This window comes from Sinocyclocheilus rhinocerous, unplaced genomic scaffold (assembly GCF_001515625.1).
Source record: "Sinocyclocheilus rhinocerous isolate Xijiao unplaced genomic scaffold, SAMN03320098_v1.1 scaffold722, whole genome shotgun sequence".
Classification (NCBI taxonomy): domain Eukaryota; kingdom Metazoa; phylum Chordata; class Actinopteri; order Cypriniformes; family Cyprinidae; genus Sinocyclocheilus; species Sinocyclocheilus rhinocerous.
The window spans coordinates 741519-766350 of NW_015638934.1; the positions used below are offsets into that span (position 1 = coordinate 741519).

Sequence of the window (24832 nt, forward strand, 5' to 3'; positions counted from 1 at the left end):
GTACAGGCCCGTTTAAAGTTTGCCAAAGAACATCTAATCAGAGAAGGCTTGGGAGAAAGTGCTGTGGTCAGATGAGACACTCGCCGTGTTTGGAGAGAGAGAAATGCTGACTATGACCCGAGAACACCATCTCTACAGTCAAGCACGGAGCTGGAAACATTACGCTTTGGGGCTGTTTTTCTGCTAAAGGTACAGACGACTTCACCACATTGAGGGGCCATGTACTGTAAAATCTTGGACGAGAACCTCCTTCCCTCAGCCAGAACACTGAAGGATCTTAAGGCAGTTAGGACCACAGTCACCAAGCAAACCAATGGTAACACACTACACCGCAATGGACTGAAACCCTGCAGCGCCCGCAAGCTCCCCCTGCTCAAGAAGGCACATGTACAGCCCGTTTAAAGTTTGCCAAAGAACATCTAATCAGAGAAGGCTTGGGAGAAAGTGCTGTGGTCAGATGAGACACTCGCCGTGTTTGGAGAGAGAGAAATGCTGACTATGACCCGAGAACACCATCTCTACAGTCAAGCACGGAGCTGGAAACATTACGCTTTGGGGCTGTTTTTCTGCTAAAGGTACAGACGACTTCACCACATTGAGGGGCCATGTACTGTAAAATCTTGGAATTCTGTCTCTATACGTTAAAATAAACCTACCATAAAAATTACAGACCCTTCATTTCTTTGTAAGTGGGCAAACTTACAAAATCAGCAGGGGATCAAATAAATATTTTCCTCACTGTACACTATGCATACTATAAACTATAACCTTTACACACTACACTACTACACACTAAACTATATACAATATTTACACTATACTCTTGCTATAAACTATATACATTGCATACTATACACTGTATAACTTTTACACTCTACACTATATATATTTTAAACTATATACACTATGCAAACTACATAGTGTACACTTTACACTATATACACAATGCATACTATATACACTTTACATACTCTACACTATATACACTTAAGGCTATTTATATTGTACACTATAAACTCTACACTCTATAGTACATTCACTACACACACCAGACACTCTATGCAGTATACACCACATGCACTGCCGCACACTGTAGACTTCTAGAGTGCGTTTTACACTTAACTCTTGCTTTACACTATATACACAATGCATACTATATACACTTTACATACTCTACACTATATACACTTAAGGCTATTTATATCGTACACTATAAACTCTACACTCTATAGTACATTCACTACACACACCAGACACTCTATGCAGTATACACCACATGCACTGCCGCACACTGTAGACTTCTAGAGTGCGTGCACATGTTTGTGGAGGTTATTAGCTGGTGGAGAAGCTTCATCAGCGTAGCGTGACGGTGTTCCTCGTCTCCGGTGGTTTCCGCTGCATCGTTGCACACGTGCCATCGCAGCTCAGCATCCCTCCATCACATCTATTTTTTTTTTGTTTGTTTCTTTAATTTTTGGATGAGTAGACACATTTCGTCATGTCTTTTCAGACACCTATGTTTAATTTCCTTAAATATGCTATTTTTAAACATTTAGTCAAGCAATAATATATTCATTATCTCATAGTATGTGTGAAAGGGATTAAAAATGAATTGGTTCTGATTAAAAACGGTGGCCTATTTTGTTTTTTTTTTACTGGTCAGAACGAAATAAAACATAGCTGCTCCATTTATTCAGAAACAAAAGTAGTGTAAAATGCTATTTGTGTATTTAGATTTTCACTATATTAGTCTCCAGCAAACGTTAATCGTCAGACAGAAGAGCTGCAGAGACATTAAAGGCATTGTAACCTCCTTATCCATTGACACAGAATTATATAGACTGAATTAAACTCCATCTCTTGTCATATTTGATTTTTTTTTTAATGAAAATTTTTGTTATGAAGAATAGCTTATTTGTTGTGAAGTAGATTTCAATATGATTTAGTTAAAAGTTAAGAGAAAGAAAAAGAATTAGCCTGTAGTCTATAGATTCTTTATTTCTTAACTTTTGTTAGACTGCAGATCGAAATAAAATAATTCTTGATAATGTCGTTAAAATGAGAGAAATCGCTGACGTACGTTCAGGCTGTTTTACTTTTCCCGACTGCAGAAAAAAAGTCTAAAACCTTTTAACTTGCAAAGTTAATTTATGAAATAAAATAAAGACAAGAAATGTGTAACCAAGAACAATATTTGACACGATTACAGAATGAAGCTGAATGATGTTTGACAGCATGTGCAATCGCTGGCGTCCGTCGCGAATATTAAACATGTTTTCTTTGTGAAAACGGCTGGTTCTTCAATTCTAAGATTATAATCTGTAGACACCACACACTATGAGATATTTCTGCCCAACTGGAACAGACCGGGGGCATGTTTCATAAAATAAGTTTATTTGAGTTCGTCTGAGTTCTGCTGCTGCACTTCACCTGCTAGCAGACCGCTTTGAGTCGTGTTTAGTCTGACTAGCTATTAAAACCCTTTGAGAGCTGCTGTCGGGTCTCTTTCAGAGCGCTTTCATTGGGCTTCGGAGAGCTGGAGAAGATCTAGTGATGACGAGTTTAGCAGACTGTGCTCATGCACTAGCTTTGTGCCTTTCCTAGTTTCACCTAATGCACGTTTGTGTGTTTTTAGAGTTTAACCAGTTTGCTGTGATGTACTGTACAGTTAGCGTTTTAACTGTAAGAACTCTTGACTCATGTTTGGAGGTCAAACCTTCGAGAGAACACTATAGTATGCCTTCATAGTGATTAACTGTCCACTTCAGTATGCATATTTGAAAAAGAGCATTTTTAATATTGGTTAAGAAGTAATAAAGTAGCAGCTGTTGTGTGTCTTATATCGGTGTAAACATGACACAGTGTGGTAGAATGATGATTTATGATTTATTACAGTATTGTATTGATGCGAGACCTCTCCGTGGGATCAGTGTACAGTCGACGGAGCACGCTGCGATCACACACAAAACTAATTCAGTCTGTCAGAGAGCCGCTTCATCCAGAAACTGCAGACGTTTCACAACACACGGAAAAAGGCATTTAAAAAGCACGTCTATGTAGAAACAGAATAAAAATGCAGCAACTAAATAAAAACGATTTCTAAAAAAACAAAGTAATTTTGCACTCGACCGGTCCCCAGCGAGGCTCGTGCAGCGTGGTTTCACAGGTTTGATCTGAATATGTAGGATGCATTCTGCTGTGTTACACAAACATGAAATCCTCTCCGTGTGGGGTTTATATTTACAGCTTATACATATGCAATAAATACATGAGCACATTTACAGTGCTTTCTCAGCAGGGAGAACAGTAAATGTGTGTTTACACTTCCAAGGTCTATGTAGAAACAGAATAAAAATGCAGCAACTAAATAAAAACGATTTCTAAAAAAACAAAAAGTAATTTTGCACTCGACCGGTCCCCAGCGAGGCTCGTGCAGCGTGGTTTCACAGGTTTGATCTGAATATGTAGGATGCATTCTGCTGTGTTACACAAACATGAAATCCTCTCCGTGTGGGGTTTATATTTACAGCTTATACATATGCAATAAATACATGAGCACATTTACAGTGCTTTCTCAGCAGGGAGAACAGTAAATGTGTGTTTATACTTCTAAGGCATTCATAGATGCTGTTTGTTTTGAAATATGATGAATCAAAGATGTATCGCCCACCAAACTAAAAAGGGTTCAAGACTTGTGGTGATTCAATGCACTTTCTTTTATATCCTTTACATCTTCCAACGCTACTTTATTTTACAGATTGACGTAACCAGCAGATTTCAGATATGTCTCAAACCTTACAGATTCAGTTTGGTTTGCTGGTGCAATGTTTCGAGAGGCTCTGCGGTCAGGAGGAGTGTTGTGTTGCCGATGGTTGGCATCATGAGTTAATCAGGGCAGTGAAAGCGTCTGGTGTTGTGCTCGTGGGGACGTGTCGGGACGCATTACTGGAGCGGAGACGCTTTGAGCGGGATCATGATCCTGGACTCCATGTGCTGGATGAGCGGCACTGAAAACAACACAGAACTTAGGACTAACCTTGTGTCAAAATATAACAGCAGCGATAACACATCATAATACTGGCACTGAATCTGACTCTTCATGCTGTTTTAGAGCAGCAACAGTCACTTCCAGAACTGCTCTGGTCTATACAGTCAGGTCCATATATATTTGGACAGAGGCACAATTTGTATTATTTTACCTGCTGAGCAAAACATATTCAAGTTACAGTTATATAATGAATATGGGCTTAAAGTGCACACCCTTAGCTTTAATTTGAGGGTATTATCACAACTAGAGGAAAGGTTAAGGAATTACAGCCCTCCCCCCTTTATCAAGGACCATAGGTAATTGGACAGTTGACTCAAAAGCTGTTTCATGGACAGATGTGGGCTATTCCTTCATTATTTCTACATCAGTTAAGCAGGTAAAAAGGTCTGGAGCTGATTCTAAGTGTGCCATTTGCATTTGGCTATCATGCCGATCACTGACTAATGAACAAAAACGACATGTTAGCAGACCAGAGACAGACTTCTGGAAGTGGTCAGAAGTGAACAGTATTAGACCTACAGTTCACTTCTGACTCTTTCCTGAAGGCAGTGATGATAACTGGAGCGGTGTAGCTGTGGCGTGTGTTTACCGGTGTAATAGACCACTTCATCCCAGCCCTCGTGCTGCCAGGCGGCGTTCCTCGTGTCCTCTCTGGACTGCAGGTCCTTATACGCTGAAACAGATGGACACAACTACACACATCAGAGGCGCCAATTACTGTTTGATTACTTGGTAATCTTGGTGAAGAAAATAAGTGTAAAATGTGCTCCGCTTATCCACCAAAGACTCCTCTGCCTCAAAACACAGACTGAAGACTCCTGATATTTAACATATATAACACCGTCTGTGCTGAGCTTCTCAACATCTCGTGATAAACACGTGTAAACATGCTGCAGACACACGAGAGATGCTGCTGGTACTGCGGGAAGAGAGCTGAACTGATCTGAAGAAGCACACTACTGTCTTCATCAGGGCTCAATCTGGGTTGGCCTCGTATTTGCAGGGGTTAAAGCAAAAACAATCCTGAGCCTGAACTTTTTTCCGGGGGTTGGGGGGTGGACACATACACAGGGTTATTTGGCAAACAATAAAAAAAACATTATTTGAAAATGATTTCGCTTGAAACTAACTAGTAATGTATCTGCCCTTGCCATTAGCCCTTGACAGGCTCAGACTACAGATTATGGAGGGATATCTGAAACAGCAATACCAGGAAAGCTTACTCACTACAATATGGTGCAAACACATGTAACATTTAGGATGCTTCTGATATCAAGTTTTGCTGGTTAGCTTTGCCCTTGACCAGGTACAAGATGACCTACAATCTAAAACATGACATTTCTGAAATTGTTTTGTTCAAAAGAAATAATGGTAAATTAAATACTAGGAAATGAATATAAAATAGGAAATATACAAGTTTACTACAGAAAACTACAGTTTGGTTCAGTTAACAACAACAAAATAAAATGCTCCGAGGACTGGTAACTTAAACAGGGTTCGTACAGATACTGCAAAATAACATTCCAGGACTTTTCAAGCACTACTCTTTTGGTTTTCAAGGACTAAAATCAGATCTCACTTATCAGTTATCAAAAAATATTGTTACTGTCTTTCAAATTCTAATATATAAACTAATAAAACAAATGGTACAAATAAAGTGCAGCACATGAAAAGAATGCAGTGGCTGTGGCAACTCTATAAGAAATTTTCAATGACAAAATATTTGTCTTTTAATTACAAAAAGTACAACAATGCAATTGTAGAAATATTTTAACAAATCTAGGGTTTAACTAACTATTATTTTGCAAATCAAGTAATCTACTGATTATTTTGACAAGTATGTTTTAGTAACACGAATAGAACTAAGTGAAAAACAGGCTTTAATATGACTGTATTTATATATAAACTAACGATGAGGCAATAATAATTGGCCTCAAATAAAGTATCAAAACCAAGTACATGGTTTTATTGAACATCTGTTAAATACATAATCTAATATGCCTATATTATAACAAATAATAAAACGGCCTGGTGATGTTTCATGTGATTCAACGACGTTTAAATCCATTTAATTGCAATATTTGGCCACATGCAAAGTGAGAAACCTTTATTTTGAAATCGCGATCTACAATAAATCGCGTATTTAGAAATATGTTGATGTATTCTGTATTGGCATAGGTTTATAAATGACTTAAGTTACAAATTAAGTGAGATACGCACAGTTTTCCGCAGATGAACGTTAAGCAACCCAAACTCACCGCAGACGCAGAGGAAGAGTTCAGCCCCTTTCACACATACAGTCTTCGCTGGTGAATTACCGTTAATAGATCATGTGTGAACAGGACCTTTTCAAAACTACGGGTAAATTTGTTCTGGCAATCATATCGTTCTTATGGAGATGATGTGATTACTCTGAGCTGTTTACAAAGCTCCGTTAATTATATAGAAGATAGCTTTTCTATATAGATATGGCTCTAGATGGAAATCTTTGACCGTTGCGCCTCGCAGCTTTTTCACAATGTGTCGCGCTCATCAGCTGTGACTCTGCAGCTGCATACTATTATGCGCGTCTCATGTTTATAGGACCAAAAATGTCTGATTGGCTAGTAATGTTAGTTTGGTTGAGAGTGAAAGCTGTGCTCCTCTCATACATTAGTAGGCGAACTCATGGACTCGAACGTGATATCAACAAGTACCATCTTATTGTCCCGCAGCTAAACGCCACACGCCGGAGAACTTTAAGCCCTGTATTTGATTAAGTTTGCATCATCGATTCTGTTATTTTCCTGTTTATTAATGCGCAGCTGCTTTGAAACAGTCTGTAACCGTGACTTGATGAAATGTTTCTGGTGGCACGTGTTCATTCTCACCCCAGAGATGATGCACCATGTAGAGGTCTCCTATCTGAGAGAAGAAGCCTCCGACTGCCTCGCGGTTGTGCTGCCGGTAGCTGATGGCTCTCGCCCTGAGGAACAGCATCACACACTTCACTCAGCGCTTTATAAAGAGCGAGACACATCACTGAGGAAACGCCTGACTATGCACTAGGCTTTTATCTAAAGTGACTTGCATTCAAGCTTTCTGAAGCTACTGGAAGAGTGAAGTGATATATCAGAGAACCATATATTAGTGAAATTCAGTTTGTAAACACTGTGCACTGATGCAAATTAACTCTGGCACAACACTTGTGTTCTGCATTGCAATAAAATTTGATTTTAACACACGTTTTTGTTGCATTCAATAATGAGCTTGAAAACATGACAGTACATAACAGCAGTGCATGCATGTAAAACCCTTCATTTCAATGAGTTAAACTGCTTTGAGCTGTAAACATACATTTCATTCAAACGTCCAAGTTTATTCAGCTGTGTTATGTATTGTTTGCACTCTTACCAATAGTTGCCCCATTCAATCATGGTGCCGGGCTGCAAGAAACGAGACAAACAACAGCTGTAAATCTGAATTCATTCAAAAAGCTTCAGCAAGCCTGTAGGACCAGTGACATTTAACACTTTTGGTTTATTCAGTTGGATTCTGCTGGTAATATAAGGAGGAAGCAACATGAGAAAAGTGCTAAGCTGAAGAGTGTGTCATTATTGAGAGGCACTGGTAAGTTCAGTGAATCAAAACACGTGACCTCGTGACCCTGCACACTCACTCTCAGCTGGTAGGAGCGCAGCTCGTAGATGTTGGGTCCGTCTCTGGGCACCGGCTCGTTCTAAAATATGAGACACTAATGTCTCAGGAGTTTAGGACACAGAATATTCATTAACTGTTTTATTTCCTATTTGGGTTTATGTTAGGGATGCACAATATTGGATTTTTGCTGATATCCGATATGCCGATAATTTTTAACTCATTATGGCCGATACTGATTTATAATTATTTTTTACTTTTTCGTTAGTTTTTAACAAGAACTTATTTGTTAGAATTAAATAAACAATAATAAAGTTCTTTTTATAATTACAGTACATTGAAGATTTGAAAATAATTATAAATAAACTCCCTGCAGCACAAAAGCAGTGTTAAGACGCTGGGGTATATTTGTAGCAATAGCCAACAATACATTGTATGGGTCAAAATTATAGATTTCTCTTTTATGCCAAAAATCATTAGGATATTAAGTAAAGATCATGTTCCATGAAGATATTTTGTAAATTTCCTACCGTAAATATATCAAAACTTAATTTTTGATTAGTAATATGCATTGCTAAGAACTTCATTTGGACAACTTTAAAGATGATTTTCTCAATATTTAGATTTTTTTGCACCCTCAGATTCCAGATTTTCAAATAGTTGTATCTCAGCCAAATATTGTCCTATCCTAACAAACCATACATCAATGGAAAGATTATTTAGTCAGCTCTCAGATGATGTGAATCGTCTCTTATGACTGGTTTTGTGCTCCAGGGTATATGCTGCATTGCATGATAAGACCAAACACACGCTTATGTCCTCAGAAACACAGTCACAGTACAGTATTAACTGAGGCTGTGTATGTCAGATGATCATGTGTTTCTGATATTCTGCATGCATCATTCATCAATCACATCGATAACCATGACAGCCTTTTATTAATCCGTGCATGCAAGCTAAAGCTCTTCATACTGTCTTCACCATAACCTGAGTTATGAGTTATGACCTTGAGCAGCGCGTGCGCACGCCTTTGATTCCCGCAGCAAACATGACGCAGACTCTTTACAATCAGCACAGTAATAAAGTGTCTGTAAGTTATATATCTGCTAGCAGTAGTACTAGTAGTCTTTATCTAATGCGCCACGGCGTGTAGAAACTCTCGTGTCTCGCTAAAGCACAACGCTCGCACATTTATAACGCTTATCGAGATCAAACCTGATAACAGCGGTAAGGTGTCCGTGCTTCGCCCGATAAAGGCCTGAGCAGGAGCTCTGAAGGACTCTGGTCGCCATCTTCCAGCGAGATAGGACACAAGCAGCAGGCGAGGAAGGAGTTAAGGGCTGCAGTTCTCCGGCGCTGCCGCTGGGGGCGCTACACACCTCTGTTGCGGGAATTATATACAGTATATATCACTCGTAACTCATTCTATTATTTATTTATTTTTTTCCTCTGCTAGACTGGTCAGAACTTTTTGTAGTCGGTTATTGGTCTAATTTGAATCCAAAAAGTAAGACTGATTACCACTTGATTAAATGCTAGTTAGTCAAACTATAAGACAGTCTTAACCAGTGTTGAGCAGTAATTATTTACAGCAATAATATTACTTTTTGCAGTAACGAGTAGTGTAACTAATTACTAACAAGGTTTCAGTAATAATATTACAGTTAGCATCCATAAAACAGCTAGTTACTTGGTTGCTTTTGATGCCTCTCAACCCCTACTTGATTTGATGTCCAACAATCCAATAATTCCTAGATTTATTTTCATAATTTTCACGACTCATGAACACATGAAGTCAGCAGAGCAGCAGGGAAGCTTGGAATATGGAAAAGCTTACATTCAGCGGATGGAAATATTGGCATTACATTGATTTTGTGAGGAGAAAAGATGATCTGGGATTACTTGACTCTGATATAAATTGTATACAATCTTTTTTAAAAAAAAAAAAACATTTTCTTATGAGCTTATGTGATTTCTTTTGATTAAATACATCATGGAATATAATCGTATATGGGTAACAGAGAAATTATACAATTAGCTACAATTAGCTTCAAGCTACACAATTAATGTGAATAATGCAACACTTTTACTGAAATGTCACTATTAATCACCACTGAGTGTTTGTAATCACTTCTGACTGCGATCCAATGTGGATTTTGGTCAAACGATGAGGCAGAAATATATTAGTAACATTTTTGAATAATTTTATGGGGAAGATATGCAATTACAACTTCTGTGGGGCGTGAAGGAAAAGTAATGTAACTAGTAGTGTAACTAATTACTGCTGCCAGAAAGCAATACGTAAAGTAATAATATTACTTTTGAAAGGAGTGACTAGTAACAGATTACATGTTTTGAGTAACTAGACCAACACTGGTCTTAACATGTGACTGGAGCCTGTTTACTCTTAAACAACTAAAGCCTGCTTCAGCTCTTATGAAGCCTCCTCAAGATTAATCTATTTAAACTGTATGTGTATATACCCCCCAGTGTAAGCTTTTGAATAAATAAATAAATACAAATAATTACGCTGGCAACAATGACATTTGCAGTAAACACACACTTTGTGCTCAACATTTGCCAAAAATGCAAAATAACAGGCCTTCTTAAGAAAGAAAGTCATTTCCAAAAGCACAAACATAAAATAACTTTTGAAAAGTTATAAAAAGTTGAAATTGCTGTATACAGTATAATCAGTCTGTTAAAATACAAGCATTAAATACAGTTAGAAAATGTTAAAAATTGTTAAATTCAATTTCTCATATTTTTATTTTTCGTAAAGTCATAATTTATATAATCAAATAGTTTTAAACTCTGTGCTGTTTGCAATGTATAATGTGATTTTTTTAGTGAGTTGAATTAAAACCAGACCAAAAATCATATTAGTCAAATCAAACATCAAAATAGTTATATAATAATAGTATACAGAACCCACAACGATTAAAAAAAAATGTGTGTGTGTGTGTGTGTGTGTTTTAATGAATAGATTTAAATTATATTTTCACCACTGAAGAAATCTGGTCATCTTATCATAATATAATTAGCAGAAAATAAATCACAGATACACAACTGATTATTTAATATACGTTTCCCTTACAGTATTTACCATTATTTCATATGTTACACCATGTTTACACTTGACCTCTTCAACCTCAATATTTTGATGCAATAAAGGAGAACAAATGACAGATATTTGAAGTGTAAGAGTATCTCTGATACAAGGTGACATGATATTTGCTAATAAACAAGTCATTTTTCACTGATCTCCAACACCATAGCATTCAACTTCAAAATGCTGCTACAAAACATGTTTCAAAAGAGAAACGTCATTGCTTATTAATATTATTTACAATAATAACCGCGACTAATAGGCCCACGATTGAGAGAGCTGGAAACCAATCATGCTGAATATGTTTCCAGATGTCCCACAGGCTGTCTGCGTGTGCTAAAGGATCTACAGCAAACAGATCCAGGATTTATCTTCAGCCGCTCATACGTTTGGCCGCTGTCCGTTTAGTTCAACACATACAGAGCTTCTTCGTGTTTGTAAGCAACAACTTTAGTTAAACTTCTGAAAGAGAAACGACTTTCATCAAATCACCACAGACAGGCCTACTGGACTACTCTAAAGTGAAGGGAGAAGTTTTTGGTTGTATTGGTCAGTAACTCAACACTGTAAAACATTACCGTGAATTTAACGGTAAAAGACTGTAAAAATGCTACAAACCTGTTTTTAAGTTCCCCTACTATACACAGTGAAAAACTGTATTGGACATTACATGTGATTTTACAGTAGTATACCGTTTTGGAAGTAAAAAAGACTGTATAATTTACAGTGAATAACCGTAAATTGCCATTTCCAGAATTCCCTGCGTTACATTTCAAATTTGATGTTTTTTGTTGAAATAACTTTTTTCTTATCAGTTTTGTAAATTAGGGTTGTATGTTACACCGTATGTTGTTAAAATAATGTTTATTGCTTTATTTCAGTTTCACGTGTGTTACCGTGATGGTGTTTAGTGTTTGTGTGAACGACACTGTGCACCTTCTGTATTTGTTATTATTTGGTTCATCGTGTGACTTTCTCATCAGCACCTGCTTTTGGTGGTTATCAGCGTATTATAAAGGTACAAAACGGGTTGGTATATTAACATTGTATCAGTTCATGAAATTACGGTATTTAACTGTAAATGTAAGTTAAAACCACAGCTGCTGTTTTTTTACCGTCAATTTTACAGACTGAGACGATCACCTGAAAAGCATTTGATTGAGCAGCATGACTAAACATTCATAACATCTGAATCGGTGTAAATGTTTTAGTTCAGTGTGAACTAATGTTTCTCACACGGATCTCCTGAATGCTTTGGATTCAGTTCATCTATTCTGCTCCTGGTTGTATTTGTTTCCGTGTGTGGTATTGGCATATATGTGACCTAGTAAAAGGCCATTTCTAATTTTCACACATGTACAATCTTAATTACTTCTTAATTTCTGATTGTCGAGTTGATTGCACAGATTATATTTGAACTAATCTGAGCTGGATGAAGACATCATTGCATCAACAATGAACTGACTTGAACTGAAATATTGACTGTTTGCTATTGTACTCTTTTTTTGAGCTGCTTTACAGCAGAGCTGAATTTTGTTTGCACTATTTTCCTATTTAACTCCGTAAAACGGTTTTGACACAATCTGGACTGTATAAAGCGCTATAGAAATAAAGGTGACTTGACTTGACATTCTCCAGGTGGATGGAGATCAAAGTAAAATATACACAATAATATGTTTATGTTAATAATATCTATATGATGATTTGTCTACGACATTACATGTAGCAACCGTACATGTCAACAAATATATATTTTATTTATATATGCAACTTAATTAAAGCTACATATATACAAAAAATCTGTATGTTTATGTATGCTTTTGTAATCATTTTTAAATGTCTATCTTTTGTATTTACTTATATACAGCATACATATATCAACATGTATTGATGGGTTTTAGGATGGATATACATGCGCATGACATATCTACAATAATATATTACTTGCACATAAACATACATATTTGTTGGTGTTATATGTATGAATATGTATGAAACTGTTCCAATTTCTAATAGGTTTCATGTATGTTTTTACTTCATATGACAATATATTTCACAACTGGAAATGTAATATATGTACATAGATGACATTACTACACTTCTGTCCTTTATTAAATCGAATGCAAAACAAAATGAAAGACTGAAGCGAGATAAAGGAGTGTAATTAGTCTGCGAGAGCTCCAGGAATATGTGTTATTTCTCCCTCATGTTTGGTTCAGAAGACAGAGATCTGCTCAGGATCAGTGACTGATACCTCTGACCCAAGAAACCACACAACTATTACAAAATGAACCAGAGATTACAAATGCAAACGCACGTTTACAGCGCCAATGAGCTCATATTAATCATGACATGCTTCAACAATTTGGATCATACGTGAAAACATTTCTAATGATCTGAGTTCGCGTTGATTTGAGTTGGAATCACATCTATTGATCGCAGTTTCTTTCAAAACATCAAAACACGTCTGTCATTATCAGCGCTTTTCAACAGAGTGTTGAACATTAATAACTTGAATGCAGCGTCCGAGCAAAAGAATGAATGCAGTCCAGGTCGTGTTGTGTTGTAGAGCATAGGCCTCTAGGTGGCGCTTTTGTCAGTCTCTTCAGAATCACATCTGCATGCATCGCAGACCTATAGACGAAAAACAGCAGTATCAAAGTAGTGCAAAGACTGCGAAATGAAATATAAAAATACAACTGTGGACACATATGAAACAGGTGTGAACAGAACTATTTACCTGAGAGTTCAGTCACACTTACCCATGCCTGTACTTACATTAAATAATAAAATATCAAAGCAAGCGTCTGTGTATGCTGGAATGAGTCTTTTTCTTCACTAGCATCAATTCTCTTCACAGTGTCTTTGAATCAGCTGCTGTTTTAGTGATTTTTAGTCAGGATCCAGAGTGGCCTGTTACACAATGCCAGTCGAACAAACCCTGAGTTTCAACAAATCCAGCCCAGCTTAGATCAGATCCAGCAGGTTCACACAACACTCACTGCAGACGATCTCCGTCAGCTCAGGGTTTGATCCAGAGTTTGTAATTCACTCGGGAGTTCATGCACCTGAAAGTGTCTGCAGCCAACAGCCAATCACACGGAACAACTCATTTCTGTGCAGAAGATTAAAAACAGCTACGACAAATATCTTGAATGGGATTTAATGCATGTACAAGGCAGGAAACGACACCGCTGCCGAAAAAAGTTGAATACTGTCAAAATATAATTGTGCTGCATTGAGGATATAATATACAGTATATATAATTCATATACAATTGATATAATTAGCAGCATCCCTAAAATGCTTTAATTTGGTGCAAGAGAAACGGGGTGGGTGACTTTTACTGTGTCAGATATGTGTCACTTTACTCACTTTACGCTGATTTGATTTGAGTTTGTTTGCTCAGGAACACAGTTGTTGAACCGATCATCTGAGCCGTAAAAGTCATGTGGCTAATTGTACTGGTTCCACACAGCAGGCGTATTTCTTTCCTCTGCCAGCAGCGGCGCTAACCAGTCAAACTGCACTTGTGCTGTCCTGAAAATATCTGCCTTGGCAAAATGGATGCACAGTGAACTGATTTGGCTCAAAGGGGTTTTGAAGGAATCTGCATCGAACTTCTCAAGCACCTTCCTCCTCGTGACAGAAACGCCAGATAAAGGTGCACAAATCTCTCGCATGACGTGTTCGGAAGTGAGCCTACGTCAAATCTTTGTTCACGTTACCTTAGATTATATGAAACGGCTTTGAAGCTTTTCCTTCTGCATGCACTCCGCTTTCTTTTGAACGATCCTCTCGGCCTTTTATGGTCAGTTAGAGAGGAATGGAGCGAGCCGAGCCGTTCCAGCGCAGGCATTCCAGCAGTTGTGATTCTTGGCACACGGATCCACGGACTTCAATCAAGAGCTTGGCATGGCTGGACGCAGCACACAGCTGGGCACACAGGTCCACCAGAGGCTCCGAAAACATGCTGGCGCGGGCCTGGGAGTGATTTGGCCAGTCCCGAGTGACTCACGAGAACAGCAAGCTTATGTTTCCCACTTTACTGCTTGGGCTGAACATTGTTTCATGTGCAGTGTCTGCAAAGTTCACACAGTCCACGTAACACTCGGGCCCCAGTGATAATTCATACAACAATGAGGCGCAAACACCTCTAGTTATGCAGCCGTGATTTCACACATTGTTATTGCGTTCAGAAATGTGTTGACGCAATTCATAACAAGCATGTGTTGCATTCTCAGCATTACCACAGGGGGTGCTATAGTGGCCGTTAGTCTTGGTTTTCTCCTTCAGGTCGACGCCTGTCGTGGCGGAATAAAGTCTGAAAAGTTAGTTAGTTAACTGTTCTAACTAAACTATAAAAATGATTATTGGAGCATCATTTACCCATAACTTTTATGTGTTATGTGTTAAATGTGTCACATTTTACCAGATTTTTCCACATTTCACATTACTGCCACAGACGAATTAGTAACCCTGTTGAAAAAACCAGCATATGCTGGTTTTTTCAACAGGGAAGTCATGGGAAATAATTGTTCATTTGTGGCCATGATATAAATATTTTTTCTCGTGTCATGTCTGTGGCTCTGTACAAAGGTTTCACACTGCACAAAAAAAAAAAAAAAAGAAGACTTTTATTGACAGGAATGCTCAGAATCAGTAGGTAAGTAGACTTAACTGGTTGTTAGACTGAAAACCAATGCTGCCACTCAGTGATGGCCAGATGACGGAAACATCACGTGCAAACCCTCTATAGACTGAACATGTAATACACACGAGCATGATGTCACCGTTTCACAAATTCCCTATTTTGTAGTTTACACAGAGAAGATAGCAGTATCGTTTTCAAACATTTGCACTTTTAAATCTGTTTTAAAAAATTTGCCTTTCAGGCCCCAAAAGGCTGTTGTTGTGTAAATGAATGGCCAAAATGCATATAAACGCCTCCTGAGAAGATGCTGTAAACACAGAGGGACACAGACACTACTGTGGCGGTCTGTTGAGTCTGTAGTCAGTCACTGACTGTGTGGCAGGGCAGGGTTTATATCTGCAGTGTTCGGCTGTGCATGTGAATGGTTACAGGTGCAAGTGAGAATAAGCAGAGCCTGGTGGAGGCATGACAAATATGCATACACGTTAATTTATCACACTATTAAATTAACAAATCACATTATAATCACTTACAGGTCATGCCATTCATCACACAATCAGTCAAGAGTCATTTGTTTCCCATATGCTAATCATTTTACTGCATCTCCAGAGCTCTTTCGTCCACCGCAGGGGATTCTGGAGTTTTGCAAAACAGGAACTGCTGGAATTGATCCACAGTACATTTGTGAGTTAATAAGCCAAAAGGTTTATGGCATGAGACGAACTCGAGAAGATTGCTTCCGCCTGCCGCCGTCAGGAAGCCGTCACGTGTGCTCTGTAGCCCACTCAACAGGCCGGTTTCTATAATCATACAAAAAAGACAGAAAATCAGTAGAACAAATGCTGCCGGTTTGCCACAGTCAGGTGTGTGTGTAGTGTGGGGTTTGAAATGAAAACCCACCAGTGAAAATTAACCATGGTCATGCTGTCAAGTGTCCTATAGAGTGATGCATATTACCCCCGTGTTAGCTTCACTTCATTGGTTACCTGTTAAATTCAGTTGCTTTTAAGATTTTAGTTTTTGTATTTAAAGCACTTCATGGTCTTGCCCCTATTTACATTTCAGATCTTCTCCATTTCTGCTCTCCTGTGAGAACACTTAGATCGTCCTCTCAGTTGTCAGTTTTTGTCCCAAAATCTTGTTTAAAATCTAAAGGGAAAATGGCTTTTTCAGTTCTTGGTCCTACGCTCTGGAACTCTTCACCTTTATCCATCAGATTATCCCCTACATTATCTTCTTTTAAATCATCTCTTAAAACATATCTTTTTTTCTCAGGCTTTTGCTTAACTTGAAAACACCTTTTTGTTTTGTTTCTGTTATGTTTTCTTTTGTTTGGTGATGTTTCTGTTACTTATTGTAGCACTTAATGATTTTAAATTTTATATGTCTTAATGCTTTTTGTTGGTTGATATTTCTGATGTTTTGATGTTTTGGCTGTGCGGCACCTTGGTCAGCACTCGTTGCTTTTAAGGTGCTATATAAATAAACTTGACCTTGACTTGACCTATCGTAAGCCCCGCCCCCCTTAGTTACTGTTGCTCACTCGGACAAACAAACGGAGTTGCTAACTGTCTTACAATGACCGCTGTCAGTGTGAAAACCTTGTCCCAAGATGTTTTTGGACACAGAAGGACTACCATTCAAGTGGGACTTAAATATGCCATGGAGGGATATATAAAAGATTTTAAGATAAATATGGTGGGTAATGATTAAATTGGAAGCGAGGGTTTACAGATCCCAATGCAAGCGGGAGAAACCTCATTACGGTCATCAGATTTAACCAGTTTAGTACGGAGAGGCACTGAAATGTGTTTTTGACCTACACTGTACATGACGTGAGAACAGTCTGCTATTTAGGTTTGTACATTAGCATGGACTCACTAACCTTAACGTTGGCTAGTTTTAGCCAGAGATACCTTGCTGAAGCACAAGATGACATTAACGTTCTGCTTGAGCAGATGAAAACTGTAACTTAATGAGAGTATGACAACCAGAAAATGAACGTTTCCGTCTTCATTGGGATTAGGGTTGAATGCTTACGGACAGACATTTTGCTCTGTTTTGCTTGGGTTTAGGAAATGTAATAAAATAAAATAAATAAAAATAAAATAAATTCTATTGCCTATCCTGTCAGGATACTTGGAATCAGTGTTACAAGTAGCCCAGGCACATCGTTTTTCCATTTTTATAGCATAAACACCATCAAACCGATGAGCGCTTCAGATCTTCCTTTGTTTCTCTATGGCACTGAAACCTAAAGATAAAAACCTAAATCTAAAGATGACCGAGTTCCGGTTTCGACTGCCATTGGCTCATCTGCGTTTGAGGGGAGGGGCTTACCGATAGGTCAATTCTCTGGGCGGGTTATGATTATCTTCTATCACTCTGCATGGCATAGCTATCAGAGAAGATCAAAGCATAGCGTGCCCATACACTGGTGAGGAGACAAGATAAATCATGAAATTAAGTCCTGGGATATTATTTTATACACACTATATTTTTCTCTTTTTGAATGGATGTCAATGGAGAAGAGGTGTGAATATGGTGAGTTTGGAGCATTTTGTGACAGGTAGGATATAGTTCGTAGAATTCACAAAGAATGATTGAATGTCGTATAACTGATAGGGTTTCGATGATTCAGAATAAGATTTTTAAATATTTAAAACTGTAACTATGGTAATCTGGTCTATTTTTGATATTTTGGCAAGTAGAAGTTCTGAATGGCCCAGTTACTTAAAAAAATTAGTAGCCAAATTGGCTGGCAAGTGAGTAAAAAAGTTCATTTCAAAGCCTGATTGGGACCAAATGTCCCCACATGGATAATAAACACTAAAACCACACCACCATTCCTGAAGGAAATGGCAGAAACATGCTATCTAAACGTTTTAAGACTTTCTGTGAGGGTGTTGCAAGAATAATAACATGTAAGAGTGTGGAGGGGAGTGATAAAAGTAATAGCTGTTTAGAAAGAGATTTGCATGGATGGATGTCATAACCCCGAATGGAGGTTATTTTGCTAAAGATGCATTAAACTTGTCTGTTCTCACTTGTGTCACAGAAAAGGTAAGATCATTTCATCTCCAACCGAGAACAGAAGAAGAAGAAAAAAAAAAACATTGTAAACTCCACTTCAAATTATTTTTAACAATGTGGGTAACCAAACAGTTGCTGGTCCACATTGACTTCCATAGTATGAAAAAAACAAAATGACTATGGAAGTCAGCTGGGACCAGAAACAGAAGAAAGAAACTCATACAGGTTTGGAACAACATGGGGGTGAGTTAAATGATGACAGAAGTTTTATTTTTGGATGAACTATCCTTTTAAACCTGTCATAATCGAATGAATCGTTTATGCCCGTGTGTACATAAGCACACCTGTATCTAACTGCTCAGTCAGTTGTAGGCCACAGTTCTGTCGAACATAGTAAGAAAATCCCCTTGGCTGCATTTAAACTAGTGCACAAAGAAATCAGATTTTTTTCTCACATTTGACACAGATTGGAATTTGTTGCACACGTGTAAACACAAAAATCTGCATGAGATCCGATTTTTTCGCATCCGATCAGGGACACCTCCAAATGTGGATTTTAATCGGATACATATCTGATATCTGGACATACAACCTACATCTAAACACACATATCCGATTCCCCGCAGAACCCCGAGCCACCACAATGTGAGAGCAACACGTTTACCCATAAAGATAGCATTTTAAAGCCGGTGTGCTGTATATGCGCTCACATTTTATTGAGGCGGGAACTTTATATGTAAGAAACTGCGAAACATTCAGGAGCTGGTCTGCCCCGTGAATTTTATAAATACATTAGCTTTGCTACTAAAACCTATTATATTTCTCAGCAATGAGGTGATAACTTAGCTGTTTTTGTAATTAAACCAACAAGCTTCAGTATTAGGCTACTCACTCATGCGTTTTTACTCATGCAAACTTTCATGACAACTGTTATCCATGCTGGCAAATAATAATGTCCACTTGACGTGAATTATATAAATAATTTTATGAGCACGGCCATTCAAAACCTGCTGGCCTACTACCATGTGCATAGTAAAGCGATCACTGACGGGCGGGTATTAATGTAGACACAGATATCGGATACAAGTCGTGTCAAAATGAATGTAAACTGGCGGGCCAAAAAATGGGATATGGTCAAAAGATCAGGTCTGTGCATTAAGACTTGCAGTGTAAAAGCAGCCTTTGTAGTTTCATTGTTAATTGTTTCCCTTTAGATTGTCTCCACAGGTGTCTTTGTTACCTTGTTTGCCCTTGTGCATATAAGCTCTATTGTTTCGGTGTTCCTTGTCAGGTCTTGTTTATTCATGGCTGTTTTGTATGCTTTCGAGTCTGTGTGAGAGATCAGCCGACCAATGCACATCATCCCAGAGCTTTACTACTCTTTCTTTGCTGAGGTTAGTGAACAGATCAATTGTCAAAAATTGGCCAGTGCTGTGTCCTTTTGATAATGCTAGATGCTGATGGGATTCCTCATTTCACAGAAGCCATCGCTGGAGTGCATGTCTCTATCAGGGAAGCAGATCTAGAGATGAGTTCATCATGTGCAGGAGAGCTTGTATTTTTGACTTGACAAGAATGCTCGCCACTCCTGGAATTCAACAGGATCCTTTGGAGGGATTTGCTTTAATCCTGAGATATAAATCACATCAAAGAGGGATTCTTGGCCAAAAGATTATTTTATGCTTCGGAATATGGAAATATTTAGACCAACAGGAGAGCTTTAGCCACATTACTAGCGTTCATAAAGAACTGACTCAAAGGAATAGATTGTCCAGACATGAAAACTCAGTCATCGTTCGCTCATCCTTCTGTTGTTCCAAACTCATATTTTCACGTTTAGCAGAATGTTTATACTGTTCTTTTCCATAAAACAAAAGTGACGGGCAGTGGAGCATGAAAAGGTAACAGAAACGAAACCTGAAAGCATCATGCATCTAAATCCTCTGATGTCAAACGATACCTTTGTGTGAAGAACAAACAGAAGTTATTATTCACTGAGAATCTTCCACCATAGCTCTCAAACATGCACTTTTAAAAGCAGCAGCAGGTTGACAATCCAATTCTCGCGGCCCATTGTGAGGGATCAAGTGCAGATTACAATATGAGATTTCTAGTGAATAATGGCCTAAATTTTATTCTGTTCCTCACATAAATCTATTGTATGGCTTTAGAAGACATGTAGCACTTACATTGTTTGAACTGCTTTTATAGTGCTTCTTGGTCATTTTTCATTGTGTGTTAATGTATGGAAAATCAGTGTGGACATTCTGCTTCATTTGTGTTCAGAAAGAACATGACATGGATTGGAATGACATGAGAGTGAGTAAATGATGACTACCATCAATATTCATTTTTGGGTGAACTATCAAACAGTATGTGAATCATTACAATTTTGTGTGCACTGTGTGTTCTAACAGAGCAATAAATGCCTATATTTCACTGCCCATGTAATGATTCATCAACATGGCTGGGATCCATTTGCAGTTTTATTTGAAACTTAATCAAACAAGCACTCTCCGTAACAGCCCACGTCTAGCAGCTGTAAATCACATTCACCAAAATACGCTTTGCAGTTGTAGCAGGTTACGTGAGCTTCAGTGGTATGTATAGGTTATTGAGAGAAAACGAGTTTTCACCCTGAAACTCGGGTTCGTCTGAGGAAAAGCACTGGACAATAACATATGCTGGTGTGAATATTATATTGATTGGTTAAATGTGTTCAAACTTGGCTGTGCATCCCAACAGGCATGCTAAGTCATAAAATAAAGTACAGCACAAAACATTCGCAGCCACTAGCTTTTTTCCTGCAAGTATTGGACTCTCTCCGCATCAGTCATTAGCGCTGGCTTCCAGGGGGAGCGTGAAGAGAGGTATCGCGCGCTGGATTGCATGGATACTTTAGGCCTGAGTAGAGCACGCTTGGCCAGATTATCTTGGGAAAACTGAGCTGGACTGATCCTAATCCCATCTGATACCATTCCTCAAAAGTGAAATATGGAATTCCAAATGTCTGGACTATGCTTATGCCAGCAGACCAAAGTTTCTGAGCTCAAGATATTCGTGCAAAAACAAAAGCTGCCTGTTTTGCTATTAACACGCGCACGTGACCATGTAAGGGCTCTGCTGCTCTTGCAGACATAGCGTCATCTTGTTGTGTCAGATGAGGATAATAGAAATGTTTGTAAACCCAGCAACACAACACTGACTTCCACCTGGAAATAATTCCATCAGGCCGAAATGATTTGTCTTTTTCCTGTTTAATGATATCTGTACTTGTGATGATGCATCTGTCTGTCTGCCTGTTACCTGTTTACTTGGGTTGGATGATGTTATGGGAGTGCTGGACAGCACGAGTCTTATTGTTATAATTACATATCCATAAATGGAGGGGACAGAAAGAATAATGTCATGTTATGGCCATGCCAGACGTTTAGTTTTTAAACAGATTTTTATGGAACATGCAACAAAGTCGACTGCAACACAAACACCAGGCCAAATTACACTTCTGCTAGATAAATAAAGAGTGTGTGTAGAAACATGAGCTTCTCTATGCAGTTTAAAGCAGGATTCTTTATAGTAATGAAATTACTGGACACTGATTTAATCGGTGTTAACTAGATTCTTAAAATGTCAATGTTTTTCTTCCATGCACAGACCTCACCACCACTGCCCTGGAGTTCTGCACAGTGGAAACATTTACATTTGGCAGATGCTTTTATCCAAAGTGACTTACATGGCATTCAAGTTATAGTTTATCAGTTCATGCACTCCCTGTGAATCAAATCCATGATCTTGGCATTGCTAGGACCACGTGTTTGCTAGGGTGGTCTATGTGGCCATCCAAGAGTCTCTATGATGTTCTGGTTCAATTAGTTATATACGCAGTCAGTAACTGTATGGAAATGGGTGTGATAATTTAGACTAAAACATGCCTTTTCGACATGCATCATAATATCCACTCAAGAAATATTTATGTATTTATTTATTTTTTTATAAGAAGACTGACTGAAATTGGATCTGAGTAAGAGTAGGGCCTACATTTCCAGGAAAAATTAATAACAGTTTTAGTTTTAGTTTAGTTTTGTTGGTCACAAAACAGTGTAGATGAAGATGATAAATAGCCTTTAATCCACACAAGGTATATCCACACAAGAAAGGTGTCAGCGAATCACCACAATCACCAGCCACAACTTACACCAGATCACGCTCACCTGAGTTCTGATTCCCCGCACCTGTCGTCTGCAATCAAGTCACCATTCATAAGCACGCTCCTTCCAGTCACTCACCATCCGGTCTACCGTTCACTACATTGAACTTAACCAGACTCTCTGTATGCTACTTACCTGTTTATACTTACCTCTAGATCCCCGAAGTTCTTCCTACGCTCCTGGATCCCGAACCCTCCGCGAACCTGCAAAGGAACCAAACATCAGTACTCAGCTAAGATTCATTGAACTGTCATTTGTGTTGGATACTCACCAGTCATTGCTCCAGTCGATCTGCCTCAGCCCTACCTGTTAATAAACCTGCTTTTCATTCACTTATCTGTTGTCTCCGGCTTGATCTGTGACAGAAGACCGGACCGTAACCGTTACCTCCATGGATCCCCGACCTCCCACTCCCGCGGATGTCCTCGAGGAGCTGGTGAATGCGCTCCGTACCACTCTCACGCCAGCACCAACTCCTCAAACTGCCTCTGTCTGTCCCATGGTCATGCCTCCTTCCTATGCGGGTGACGCAGCTGAGTGTGGCGGCTTTCTCCATCAAGTAGCGCTATTTATTGAAATGCAGCCGCAGAAATTCTCACCAGCCGCCTCCAGTTTCTTCTTTGTGGGCAAAAGGGACGGGGGCTTGAGGCCATGTATTGATTACTGTGTGCTAAACTCCCAGACTGTGAAGCATCCTTATCCACTTCCCCTGGTCCCAGCCGCTCTCGAGGAACTCTGTGGGGCATGCATCTTCTCCAAGCTGGACCTGCGGAGCGCCTACAACCTCGTTCGAATCCGGGAAGACGATGAATGGAAGATGGCCTTCATTACCCTATCTGGCCACTACGAATATCTCGTTATGCCGTATGGCCTTTCCAACGCTCCGTCCATTCATGAACGAGGTGTTCCGGGAGTTCCTCAATGACTTTGTAATCGTCTACATCAATGATATACTCATCTACTCCTGACCTACCTGGCCGACCATCGCCATCACATGAAGCAGGTCCTCCGGAAGCTTCGCCAACACCACCTCTACCTGAAGCTGGAGAAGTGCGAGTTCCATCGCCCCACAGTACAGTTCCTCGGGTACGTCATCGGCCAAGAGGGAATTCAGATAGACCAGGGGAAGGTAAAGGCCATTAAGGAGTGGACTCATCCCCAGTAGGTGAAGGCTACTGGGGATGGCTCAGCCCCATTAACTTCTTTGCTTCGAGGTAAGCCCAAGTCCCTGTCCTGGAACTCCAGCGCCCACAAAGCCTTCGAACAGCTCAAGACCGCCTTCAGCACGGCCCCTATCCTTCGTCATCCCGATCCTCAGGTCCCGTTTGTGGAAGTGGACACGTCCTCCACCGGGGTTGGGGCCGTGTTGTCACAACTGTAAGGACATCCAAGCCGCCACACTCACCGAACCGGCACCGCTGGGAGGCCCAGAAGGGAAGACGTATCTTCCCACACCTCAACGACTACCCCTTCTGGGCTCAGTTCACAATGTACCAGGCTCTGGACAACCATGCAGCCAACGGACCCTCTCACTCCTCCAAGCTTGGTACTGGTGGCCCAGTATGTTCCGTGATGTCATCAGGTACGTCCGAGGGTGCTCAGTCTGTGCCATGTCTAAATCTCCTTGTCACCTCCCCGTAGGCAAGCTCATGCCACTATCCATACCCCAGCGTCCATGGTCTCACATGGGAATTGACTTCGTAACTGACTTATCCAACTCTGAAGGCAACACCTGCATCCAAGTGGCAGTAGATTGCTTTTCGAAAGTCTGCAGACTGATTCCCCTCAAGGGATTACCCACGGCGCTAGAAACTGCCGAATCTCTATTCACACATGTCTTCAGGAATTACGGAGTCCCAGAGGATATCGTCTCGGACCGGGGACCGCAATTCATTTCCCACGTTTGGAAAGCGTTCTTTTGACTGCTAGGGGTCACCGTGAGCTTGTCCTCCAGTTATCATCCCCAGACTAATGGCCAGACTGAGCGCAAGATCCAGGAACTCGGGCGTTACCTCCGGGCATACTGCCAAGACGACCAGCACAGCTGGGCCCGCTTCCTCTCATGGGCCGAGTATGCACAAAACTCCTTCCGACAAAACTCCAATGGACTCACGCCTTTTCCAGTGCATACTCGGCTACCAACC

At 39.5% G+C, this 24832-nt stretch overlaps 1 protein-coding gene and 1 long non-coding RNA gene across 2 annotated transcripts; one reads left to right on the forward strand and one right to left on the reverse strand.

The window, feature by feature from the left end:
* The first annotated feature begins 2767 nt into the window (after nt 1-2767).
* LOC107750100 (uncharacterized) lies at nt 2768-3389 on the forward strand. The gene is made up of 2 exons (XR_001641112.1): nt 2768-3050; nt 3332-3389. It is a non-coding gene; the product is annotated as an uncharacterized LOC107750100 (long non-coding RNA).
* Nucleotides 3390-3416: 27 nt separating this feature from the next.
* On the reverse strand, nt 3417-7778 carry LOC107750098 (protein NipSnap homolog 2). The gene is made up of 5 exons (XM_016565367.1): nt 7707-7778; nt 7442-7473; nt 6919-7013; nt 4638-4721; nt 3417-4007 (listed from the first exon to the last, which is right to left on the reverse strand). The coding sequence occupies exons 2-5, from the start codon at nt 7462-7464 to the stop codon at nt 3943-3945; spliced, it is 267 nt and encodes an 88-aa protein (XP_016420853.1). The 5' UTR covers nt 7465-7473; nt 7707-7778; the 3' UTR covers nt 3417-3942.
* Between the last annotated feature and the right edge of the window lie 17054 nt (nt 7779-24832).